The sequence below is a fragment of the Microtus oregoni genome, unplaced genomic scaffold (assembly GCF_018167655.1).
Source record: "Microtus oregoni isolate MIOR12 unplaced genomic scaffold, Mior012 000001F_ref0000356, whole genome shotgun sequence".
Classification (NCBI taxonomy): Eukaryota; Metazoa; Chordata; class Mammalia; order Rodentia; family Cricetidae; genus Microtus; species Microtus oregoni.
The window spans coordinates 67,317,251-67,329,596 of NW_024543060.1; the positions used below are offsets into that span (position 1 = coordinate 67,317,251).

Sequence of the window (12,346 nt, forward strand, 5' to 3'; positions counted from 1 at the left end):
ACTTAGCATGATTCGAACCAAAAGATGCATGTCACTGTGTAAGTGCAGAGCGGCAGCAGCTCCCTCAGGGTTCTTAGAAATTGTCTGTTGAGACAGTCACTGACACGGGCCCCATCTGTAGCTGGGGACCACCCTCGGCGTCATCTAGTTCTGTGAAAGGATGTTTGTAGGATGTGTTTTAGCGCATAACTCCTGTTTATGTTCCTAATGAAGGCTCTGATGTTAGGGGCTGTTTTCTTGCCTCTGCCTGACGTATGTGGTAGAATTGGAAAACATCATTTGCTTGTGGAACCTGTCCTGTTGGTCGCCTTTGCTCCCTGTAAGCCCGCCATGCAGGATGGAAGCTCACTGTTCATGGCACGGGTGATCAAAAAGCAACAGAGTCCTCTCTGCCAGGATTTTAATGAGATCAAAGGGACTGCCTGTGACTACCTCCTTACAGTGTCCAGGTGAAGAAGGTACCCGGAGAAGACCCAGGATGGTCACCATTCCAGAATCGGTTTTTTTCTGAGTACTGACAATTATTCTCACTGCTGTCTCTTAGGGGCTCCCCATTCAGGAAGCTACTGAAGCACCTCACTTCCATATCTCATTTAGTTCTCGGGAGTAAGGCAGCTCTTTTGCCATCCCACTGTTGTGGTTTGAATAGGACATGCCTCCAACCCCCCCCCCCCCCACACACACACTCATGCGTTTGATCATCCCCACACTCATGTGTTTGAACACTGGTTCCAGCTGATGTCTCTGATTTGGAAGGTTGTAGAAGGTTGTAGACGGTTGAGGAGATGGAGTCTCAATAGACTAAGGGTTTTATAGCCTGCCTCTACTTCCTGTCTGCACTCTGCTTCCTGAGAATGACACAATATGATCATCTGCCACCAGCATCTTCCCCACCGCGATGAACTATGTCTCTTAAACTATGAGGCAAACGAGATCCTTCCAACCTTCTTTATTCTGATTTTTATCAGATATTTTTCACAACAACTGGGAAAAGTAAATGAACGCACCTTTTACAGATGAGAAAACGAAGGCGTGAAGAATGGATTAAACGTTTACCTCAGGGTTAGGTTTGTCTAAGTCAAGCGCATATTCTCAAATGCAGTCCTCCACGGGTAGATTATCGGGTCCTTCCTTCAGCATGTACCTAGTTATACGCTGTCTACTTTATAATTAATTCGACCCTTTGTTTCTCCAAAATAACACCCCTGCCACTTGACTCCTTCTCCTGCTGCCATCAGGTGCATATGTTTCTCTGCATACCCCTAGATTTGGATCTGACTTAACTTCTTCCACAAAAGAGAGGTAACCCCTGTGCAGTCACTCTGAGTCAGCCTGGGAAAGACGGCAGAGGACAACTAGAGGGTGTGACTAACATTTATAGATGTGTGGCGAGCATACTATCCATAGATAGGAACCCTCTGGAGCATCACCACGCTCCCGAGATAGCTGCCGTCCGGGCTTTTTAAAGCCCTGACCATAGCATCATCGCTAAGCCTGTGTGAGTCAAAATGAGCTCCAAATGGTGTAGGGGAGGAAAACCCCTCTGCTCCTTCAGATTTAACGTCTGGGGACCGGAATGAAATTGACAAATAATACATTAGCAGGAGAAAACGCAAACAAACCTGGATCAGTGTTAGTAAGTATGTTTTTTGTATAGGGCCTCAAAAGAAATAATTAGATTTGGTCATGCACACGACAAAGGAAAGGCCCCAGTGACGGACAAGTTGGCTTTTGGGAGGGGAAGTTTGTGACAGTGTTTGCCTATGCAAGCATGAGTGATCTTCTGTGAAGACTGGAACTCTCAGAGAAGAAATGCATGGTAGCCTCAGATCCCAGAAGTTGCGTGGTTAGGCAGAGGAAGAAATCTCTAGAAGGAGTTTGTCTTGTCTGTTTAGTCTCAGATGCCTTCAGCTTAAGCTAACTTTATACTACGCCAGGGTTCCAAGTGTGTCCCCACAGGAGAGAAGCGCAGTGTAAGAACACTCACTGTGAAGGACCCGTGTGGCTTGTCCCTCTCTCCACCACTATCAGTGAGCTGAGCAAGTCCCCTCCTGCAGTCACAAGGAAGACAAGTGTGCTTTTTCTACCTTATTGGCAAGGTCATATGACTGTTTCCCCAGCAACTAGACATATCAGCTAATTACTCTCGAGTAGGATAGTTCGGTTATGCTAAAATCAAGTTCAACTTTCTTATTTGCTAGAGGGCAAACCCAGGGCCTTGTGCATCCTAAGTAAGCTCTCTACAGCTAAGCTGTGAAACTCTGGTTCCCAGCATTTCTATTCACCAAGCTTTAAATTGAAAAGAAACGTCAAAGATTAGTTTTTAAATTATTAATCAATAGATCAAATTTGGTATCTTCAGGAGTATGCTTTCATCCAGTCTCCATCCAGAAGGCTGCAGAATATGGTATTGCTAAAAACCAAGACATTGACTAATATTCTGCTAGTGTTTGTGTTCTGAGTGATCCCCTTGGCTCCTGTATCAGAAAGTATTGTAACTTTTGAAGGGTGAAAACCATTATAGACAGTCTTTAGGTTACTGGGGTCATGGTGTAGAAGAGCATTTGTTGACTGAGGATTTCTGTCCCACCAGGTCCCACAACCGTTTAGCCCCAAAGAAATGCACAGAGATCTACATTAGTTATAAACTGATTGACCTATTAGCTCAGGCTTCTTATTAACTCTTATAATTTATATTAGCCCATTATTCTTGTCCATGTTAGACACGTGACTCAGTACCTTTTTCAGCAAGGCAGTCATATCTTGCTTGCTCTGTGTCTGGATCATTACTGCAGACTGCACTTCCCTCTCCCAGAATTCTTGTTGCCCCGCCTTTACTTCCTGCTTGGTCACCTTGCCTATACTTCCTGCCTGGCTACTAGCCAATCAGCATTTATTTAAAATATAAGTGACAGGGTACAGACCGTTGTCCCACAGCAAGAATTGTTGAACCCTCGTCTGTGTTTCCCTTTATTCCCTGTGAATGAAGAGAGCCGTTGCTCTGGCATGTGCTGCCAGCATGATACATACGGTGCCTTATCATAGGACGGAACAGATCTTTCTTCTCCATAAATGAATTACCTCAAGGACTTTGTTGTAGTTGTTAAATATGTTTTACGCAAAGGACCTCAACTAAGAGAAGAAGTGGTTAGATTTGGGGCATGCATACAAGGGTGGCAAAGAAAAGGCTCCAGTGATGGCCAGACTGGAAGTTTGTGACAGTGTTTGTCTCTGCAAGCATGAGTGGTCTGTGAAAACTGGACCCCTCAGAGAAGAAATGCATGGTAGCCTTGGATCCCAGAAGTTGCATGGTTATGCAGAGGAGGAAATTTCTAGAAAGAGTTTGTCTTGTCAGTTTAATCTCAAATATCTTCAGCTTAACTTAACTTTCTGCCACCTCCAGGATCCCATATTTCTCATGCCTAACCACAGTAAAGCTTTGTGTGTGTGTGTCATGTGTTTGTGTGTGTTCATGTGTGTACATGTGCTCATGCATGTATGCATGCATTCATGTGTGTGTGCATGTGCTCGTGTGTGTGCGTGCACTCATGTGTGGATATGTTCATTTGTGTTTGTGCACGTGCTCATGCGTGTGTGCATGTGCTTATGTGTGTATGTGTGCTCGTTTGTGTGTATGCATGTGTTCATGTGTGTATGTTTGTGTGCTCATGTGTGTTATGTGTGGAGGCCAAAGGACAGCCTTCAATCTTTTTCTTTTTTCCTTGAGACAGCTCATTAGCTTGGAGCTTACCAACCGACTGGGTTGGCTGACCAGCAAGCCCCAGGGATCTACCTGTTTTGGCCTCCCCAGTGCTGGAATTCCAAGTGCAGGCCACTGTGGCCAGCATTTTCCACCTGTATTCTAGGGGTCACACACAGGTCCTCGACCCACTGGTGGTATGTCATTTAAATATTTGTTCACATGTTTAGACTTATGTAGAAAACTTTATAAGACCAACTGAAAAGCCTACCCCACACAGACTGAGTTAAGCTGTCAGAGAACACATCACTAGTTCTCCTGGTGGCTTTTCATTCTGTTATCTCCAGGGCAAGAGCATAGAGCTCCAGCCTTAGGGTTTTGGTCTGGCACAGTCAATGTCAAAAGCCAGGCTGATGCTGGCCCAGTGTTGTGAAAGCATCGTTGGACTGAGTTTGTTCTCAAGGGTGATAGACGTACCAAACCCTGCAACACTGTTCAGTCCTGCTGATCTGAGTCTTTGGACTCAGTGTGCTGAGAAGCCCTGAAGTGATTTTATCATTAACGCTGAGGAACTGCATTCCTGGTCCTTCAAAATGCAACACATTTATTCATTTAGGTAAACATGTATTCATTTAGGTAAACGTATTCATTTAGGTAAACAAATGTACATGCAGAATATTTTTTTTCTAGGTTAGCCTAACAAAATTCCAAATTCTCTTGTTCCTTTTCTTCTGTAATAGCAGTTGGGTAGCTAGTATTTCCTTCCCCACCACCTTTGAGTACCAAGAAGCTCATAGATAAGTTTTATTTAAACTAAGAACGGGGGCTCTTCTTGGTGACGTTTTCCCTTTACCCCCATTCTAATTACATTACTCTTCTTCTCAACTGTCAGATTAAGGACTTTGTTTTATTCAAATCTTCTGTTTGTATTGTTCTTTTCAGGCTCTTCTTGAAACTAGGTCATGTTATAAATAATCAATAAGGTTTAAAGCAGGCCTAGATGGCACCTGTTCACTAGGCTTGAGTAATGAAACCTTCATATTTTTTGGTGTCCTTTGGCAACGCAACCATGTCAGAGCCTTGGCAGGTGGGGCTTAGGCCATGCTTGTGGAATTATTTTGATTAAAGTAATTATGAAATATTTTAGAATTTAAAATCCCCCCAAGTGTGAAAACGTGTCTAATGATACAGTAGGTTACGAGTCAGGCTTGGCAGTTTATAACAATAAGTGTAATATGTAAACGTTGCACATCTTCCATTGCTTGGGAGGACTGGAGTTGGCAATGCGCACAGTTCAGGAGTCGAGTGTGCACACAATTGTGCAAGGCCACAGGTTCAGTACCAAGTACCAATAGGGTGTATGTGTGCAAGGGAGGGTTTATCAAGGTCAATTCCAAATATACAAAACTTAAATGACAAGACAAGAGGACTGGAGCTGGCAGAAGGATGTCTCATTGTCTTGCTAAAATGGGTCAAAATCTTAACATTGTAGCAGTTTTCATGATGGCAGAAAAATCCTGTGCTAAGACCATGGAAAGGACTTCTGATGCTCTAGAAGGGCCTCTATTCCAGGTAAGATCTCATGGAGACAGCGCTTTTAAGTGGGTCCTCTTGGTTCATGGTTGGTACAGTTTTCATAGTATCATCTTCACAAATTATGCAATCATAGTTATGGGATGTGTGTAGTACGTGTGTGCATGTGTAAAGTGTATGCATTTGTGCATGTGTGTGCACGTGTGTGTAGCTGCATAATATACATGTGTGGAGGCCAGGGGCTGATGCCAGGTGTCTTTCAGTATTGCTTAGCTAGCTTGTCTTATTTCTTCCTCTAATTATACTGTGGCTGGCCTCAAACTCACTGAGTTGACCCCCCACTCTGCCTCCGGAATGCTGGGATTAAAGGTGTTTGTCATGCTAGGCTATGATGTCTTTTGAGACAGCATCTCTTACTGAACCCAAAGCTCACTGATTGGCTAGATTGGCTGCCCAGTGAGCTCCAGGGATTCACTTGTCTCCACCCCCTCTAGTTGTAGGATTCTAACCGTGCACAGCTAAGTTCATGTTTTACTAAGTTCAGGTTGCTGGGCACATGAACTCAGACCCTCATTATCACCCAGCAAACACATCCCAGCAGAGACATCTCCCCACTCCCTGTTGAGATAAGAACAGATTAAAGAAATCCCTTATTTTATTTTATATTTTTTTAATCGCCGTTTTCTTTCCCCGTTGGTCAACAGAACAAGTACCATGGATTGTGACTTCTCCTAGTTGATTAGACAAAGTCAAAGGGGATCGCTTTTCTGTTTTTAAGATGATGTATCCCAAATCTCTGGTTTTATCTCAATTGTTGGAATGGAGGCTGGCCTAGGAGGCATCCTTCTTGGTTCTCATAGGAGAACCGAAGGCCTCCTATGACCAGTTCCACACCGGGGTCTGAATGTCCATCTCTTAGTCTCTGGCCCTGCCCCATACGTATCTGCCCTGACCTATAGCTCTGTCTGCTCCTATGAGGGTACACAGTAAAGCGCTCACAAGCATCAGGGCCTAGGTATCAACTAGCATTGGATAGTGGAAGAAATGGCTTACTAGGGTACACTCTGCCTTCTTTTCTTATAGAACCCTACGTAATACTGCTTGCACAAGTATAGGTAGAGTCACCCCAGAGTTCCTACAAGACTTCTGGGCCCCACAACTTCAGATTCTGAGGGAGTTGAATGAGGGGTTGAAACAGGTACCACTCGAACCTAGTTTGAGAAAAGCTGGCTTACAGGTAAATAAATAACACAGCTAAAAAAAAAATCACACCGATATGGTTTCAAATTATTATGCTATCACTTTAAGCTGTGTGAATTTAAGCAACCTAATCTCTTCCAGTGCTCCCTTGAAAGAATTTCGAACACAGTTATTTTGAGGACAAGATAAGATGTAATGTCCTAGGGTTGGAGAGATGGCTCTGCAGTTAAGAGCTCTGTCTGCTCTTCCCAGAGGACCCTAGTTCAGTTCCCAGCAACCACATGGTAGTTCACAACGTCTGTAACTCCAGTTCCAGGAGGATCTGACACCCTCACACAGACATACATGCAGGCGAAACACTAAGGAACATAAAACATAAATAAATAAATAAATAAATAAATAAATAATGAAATAATGAAATGTCCTGCCATAGTGTTTGCCAGGGAGCACGGTGCTTAGTAAATGCTAAATGTAAGTAAGCAGCGAGCCAACAAAAGTGTTGTCTTCATTACCACAAGGTCCATTCGAACCTGCACGCAGGCATTTCCCACGGTTCCCGGCTATACTTGCTCTTCTTTCGGGATGCTCACGCCTTCCTCACTCGGTTTCCATTACAATTCCCACGCCCTACAAAAGGACCCTCGGGTAGAGAGTAACCATGTCTGGCCTTTTTCTACACTTATTGAAGTTCCTCTTCATTTTGACCATATAACCATGAAAAAAAAGTGAATTCTAAGTCAAATAGTTTTTGGCCAACCAGCCCAGAGGACATAGATAACTGAGGCAGGAGAGTACCTTCAATTACAGTACGATAAGCCCAGTCAAAATGGAAAAACTTAGGCCAGAAGAAGCAATTTAAAGGTGATCTCAGTGAATCGTATAACCATGGGACTTGAGACCTGAGAAATAATGTTTTCCTATCCAAGGAGATTGTGGGGCACCTTAGAGCTGTCTGAAGTAGAGACAGACATGCATGGTTTTGAAGGAAATGTGTATGATAATTTTTTTCTAGCTCTAAAGAAGGATTTGTTGAAGCAGTGCAAATGCAGCTCGCATGAGTCATTTTACTTTGTCACGTAAAGCTTTGAAACAGCAGTGTTGCCCAGGAACAAGGAGATAGAATTCTAGAGAGTTTCTGAGGAAGACAAGCTTCCGGATCCAACAGTTTCCGGTGGCTTCCTTCTCTCCTGCCCGTTTCCTTCACATCTTCTCCAACACTTGTTCTTCAAACTGTGTTTCAGACAGTCTGTACGGCCTGTATGGCAGTTCCGGCGTCCCTCCTGGAGCTGTTTCCCCGGCTCGTTTGTTTGATATGTGATAAAGGCATTCGATAATATCCTAAACAGTGACTGGAGAAAGCATACCAAAGCAGATTTACACAGAAGCATTGTACCGGAAAATTAGTCACAAAAACACATTACTTATGCAAATTACACGTGCAGTTACTATAGAATTGAAAATCCAAATTCCCTTTCCCTCTCCTCTTTCTTTGTTTTTCCCTGGTATCAAATGTATTCATGTTGCTGTGTATCTGACCTTTTTGATGAAGAATCTAGAACTCCTCTTCGTATCAGTAGTTTTAAAGGCGTAGAATAGTGTGTTCCTCAAAGAGCATCTTGGGAGACAGGTTGGATCTTCTCTTGCACACTGAGGTAGGGTCATCTTCCAGCTGTGTAGCTGGGAAGAGAGCCGAGGCAGTGTTGGCAGTAAAGATTCTAAAAGTGACTCCGACTGCCTTGAGCCTCGGCTATTCTGGGGCCTTGACCTCTACTCCTTCCAACGCAGGCATGAAGTTTCTTTCACGTGTACGTGGACAATAAGGCTGCAGCCCAGGCAGCTCTTCAGCAGAAGCAAAAAGTTATTTAATAATAAATCCATGTAGAATGACAGGTCACAGCCCTGTTGCACCTTACAGCAATAAGAAAAAAAAAATCAGAACTTAAATGAATGGTAGCCCAGGTCTTGAAGACAATGGGCTGCAAGAGTGATTGGTGCAAGCTGACGGTGATCTGGGCCTCGCTGCTACACTTATTCTGCGTTCATTTAATACAACTTGTCATTGAAATGCCAACTAGAATCTCACTGCGTGCACAAAAATTGAAATTACGCACCAAAGAAGAAAAGCACATTTCGTATCCAGCTAGCACAGCTGTCTCTGTGGATGCTGTGTGGCAACTTCCCGATACAGAAAAGAGAAATATCCAGTGTTCTTTATCAGCCTCTGGGAAATAAGAGCTAGTACCAGTGAAAGCTCCCAGGGGTATATTTCCCTGTTAAAGGTACTGCCGTTGGGCTCTGAAGCCTTTGATTTTTCTTGGGGATAGTGGGATACATTATTTTGCAGCATTTTTCTGAAGGTAGAATAGGTACATAGCCTATAGTAGTAGGAGAACAGAGCCAACTTTGCTTTGGGTGGAATGCAAATATTTCATAAAATACAAGCCTCTTGTATGAAAATTGAACTCTCAGACATCTGTCTAATCACGAAAGGTGGGAGAGCGTGGTTTGTGGAGCTTGTCTCGTCTTTGCTTTCTATCAGAGACAAACGTGGGAACTGAAACAATGTTCCCACTGACAAGAGAGAAATTGATTACTGCGGCTTTGCAGGATCAGCGGAAAGACAGTGGGCAGTGGCTCAAATGGATGCTAAGTTTCACGTAGAAACATAGATGATGCATTCAGTCCATTGTTTTATTTTATTAATAAATGTTTTACGAGTGAAACCTTTGGTTCATATGCAACAGCTGAGTTATCCTAAGAAATACCAAGGGTGCCAGGCTTTGGATGCTATGATATGATGTAGTAGTATTTCAGGGTGTTGGTCTGCATTCATGGTTAAGCAACGGTGCAGGTTAGGCACACCTGATGGCTATATACCTTCTATCGCCTTCACCTGAACAATGGTGTTAATCTTTTCCCTTCAAATTAAAATCATTTGGGATCTAGCACAATGCCAAGACTGAGTGTAGGTTTGCTGAGAATACCTACCCGTCAGTCACATTCAGCTTCATCTATACCTGTTGACCAGTGAGGTTAAAAGAAAGGAAGAAAAAGATAGCAATTTTGGGTGAAAAAAAAAATGACAGCAAAATAATGCTGTACCTTTGACATTTTGCAGCATGCAAATGATATAATAAATGATATGCAGATTTGCACCAATTGCTTGATTCAAGAGCTCACAGCTTTTGGAAATGGGTTTGAAGCATAAAGTACAGTGTCTTCCTAATCAGAGTCTTGACTTTCAAGTGTGATTATCCCCTTGGGCCAGAAATCCAGTTCGTATGTGGGTCGTAGAGTTTCCGATGCTGTAACGAGAGTCTGACTGCTCTTCTTTCCTTGCCCTCCACTCTTACAGGCCAGAGGACGTTCTCCTACGTCGCACGCATGATGACATCGTCCTCCTGCACTGCTTCCTCTGGCCAGTGGTGACATTTGTGGTGGGCGTGCTCATTGTGGTCCTGACCATTTGTGCCAAGAGCCTGGCGGTCAAGGCAGAAGCCATGAAGAAGCGCAAGTTCTCCTAACGGGGACGAGGATTGTGGGAAGCCATGCCCAGAGGCTGTCCCATCAGGTCAGCGCTCGCCTGCCCCGCAGAGCCCACATTTGGTGGCACAGGAGATGGAAGGGGCTGCAGCAGGCCTCCGCGAGGCCCCTTCTTCAGTGGTGGCAGAAACAGGCACAGCTGGAAGAGTCGGGAACTTATCACCTGTATCCCCCGTGCTGTAGCAGCAGCTAAAGGGTCAAGCTCTTAGCTATATGGAGTGACTGTTTGGAAAACCCTCTAAGAAGCTGGTTTTCTTTGGAAAGTACAGTTATCTTATTTGTATAGTGTAGCATACAAACCATTATGATTTATGCTTCTTACAGATATTAAAATGCAGTGCTCTGTGGTTTTTTTCTATTTTCTTTTTTTTTTTTTTTTACACTTAGATCACCAGGGTGTTAAAACAAGGGTCTAATGGTTTTCACTTGACTCTGCTAGGTGAAATTCATCACTCGAATCTGCAGAACCATTGACCTTACTCCACGACTACCAGTTTCCTTGAGTAAATAGTACCTTGACTCCTACTTGAAAAAGGAATTCTATGGTGGTAACTCGGCCTCCGGCCACTCTGTTTCTTTTCCTTTGAGGACTGAGGAAGGATCCTCCACTGCCTGCCTTTGCGTGGCTGTTATTTCCAGCCCTATGACTTTGCGAGAGAGGGACCTTATTCTGAAGAAGGCTTTTCCAAGCTCTGGGGACACAGAGTTCACATTCATCTCTTCATGCAATTTATTCATTTATTTGAAGTGCTAGGAATCCAAACAAGGGCGTTGCACATGTTAGACAATCTCCAGACCATTGAGCCATATCCCCAGCCTCATTGTTCATTTTTTTTTTCCTTTTGGCAGTAGAATATACATGACATGAAGAACACTCTTCAGTTTAGAGTCAAGTGCCGTTTTCCTTCTTTTTTTTTTTTTTTTCTTTTAGGACTTTAAACAAAGTCCATTCAAGCATCTCATTTTCCTTGCCCTGCCATTGTTCAATTTGCTCAGACAGAGCTGGGGATGCAGCCTGGCTCACCCCACTGCTGCTGGGCTTTCGGTACCTTCAAAAGTACATCAAAGCCCGACATGGGGGCACACATGGATTTTTTTCTGTGTGCAAGGTCTACATAGTGAGTTCCAGGACAGCTAGAGGTACACGGAGACACTCTGTCTCATAAAAAAAAAAAAAAGCGCACCGGAAAACCCATCACCTTTGCATCTGTTCATACACTCAAATTCCAAACACCAATCGTGAGTCTCAGCAGATGTCAGATCCACCCTGTTTACCGCCCAGAATCGAGCCTTCCTTCAGGTGCAATGATGCACACTTCCAGCTTAGCATCAGGTCTCACCCTGCAGACACGCTGCCCTCAGGATAAGGCTGGAATTTAAGGACAGGCTCACCTCTGTTATTTCCACAGGGTTTTGTCCAGTAAGTGAACGGATGGCAGTGCACTCCTCACTGACCTCTTACCTTCTGAGTGGAAGTTGTCAAGGGTACCCGATGCTCTGGAAGAACGCTGGAAGAATACAATCTTTTTTTTTTTTTTTCTAATTCAGGTGTTACAGGTTTCACTGTGAATAAGGCCTGAGATACACTATTTATGACATCCTTTGAGGCTGCTTCCGTGCCTTGACTTCAGTCCCAGTTTTCTGTTGCAGTGTCCCTGTTGTCTTAGCAACACAGAACTATTCTAAAGCACCGGGTAAGGCGAAACCAGGAATCAGAGAAAATCATCATCTTGGCATCACACCGAGGGAGACGAAGTCTGTTTTATCCTCATCCAATTATCTATGATTAACTGATGATAGAGAACACGTAAACCTTAAGAGCCCATGGGCATATGTCTGTGTTGGAATAAAAGGAAATCTACATGTTAATCAACCTGAGTTTTCATTTGTCGATTTGATATTCATGATTTAGATGAACTACTTACATCCATTTAGGCCCAAAGAGTATACAGGCAACTGTATGCTGTAGGTTGGCTCTGGAATAGAGGGTAAGCACACTGAATCTGTGAGAGTCACATGTAGCTTTTAGGTCTTGTTTACAGCCGGTTCCATCTGAGGCTCCTTATTTATACTTGTTTAAAGTAAAAGCCAAAAGTTGAGCATAGAGAGGGGGTTCATAAAAGATGAGCTCGGGTTCCTAATATTTTCATTCTCTCTCTTTTTTTTTTTGCATAAGTTAGAAAAAGGACCAGCTGCTATAATCTGACCCCCAAATAGAATAGTTTGTTTAAGATGAAAGTTTATTTCTTCTGTAGCAACCCGGAAGCAGTACTTGGTAAGTAGGTGGTGTGTAGGCAAGCTGTTTGAGATTTGTCTACCTGTGCTTCTCTTATGGTCAATGCTGTCTCAGCCTTCCAGCCTGGAAGAGAA

At 43.7% G+C, this 12,346-nt stretch overlaps 1 protein-coding gene across 2 annotated transcripts in view; it reads left to right on the forward strand.

Moving 5' to 3' along the window:
- The window catches only part of Kcnmb4 (potassium calcium-activated channel subfamily M regulatory beta subunit 4), a 55,760-nt gene extending 43,921 nt beyond the window's left edge, over positions 1-11,839 (forward strand). The window contains exons 3-4 of one of the 2 annotated variants that reach the window (XM_041677416.1): positions 9,789-10,004; positions 11,525-11,839. In XM_041677416.1, coding sequence (XP_041533350.1) covers positions 9,789-9,957 — 169 coding nt within the window. In that variant the 3' untranslated portion in view covers positions 9,958-10,004; positions 11,525-11,839. Of the gene's footprint in view, positions 1-9,788; positions 10,324-11,524 lie in introns of those variants that run through there. The other variant, XM_041677407.1, reaches the window with a different exon arrangement.
- The last annotated feature ends 507 nt before the right edge of the window (positions 11,840-12,346 follow it).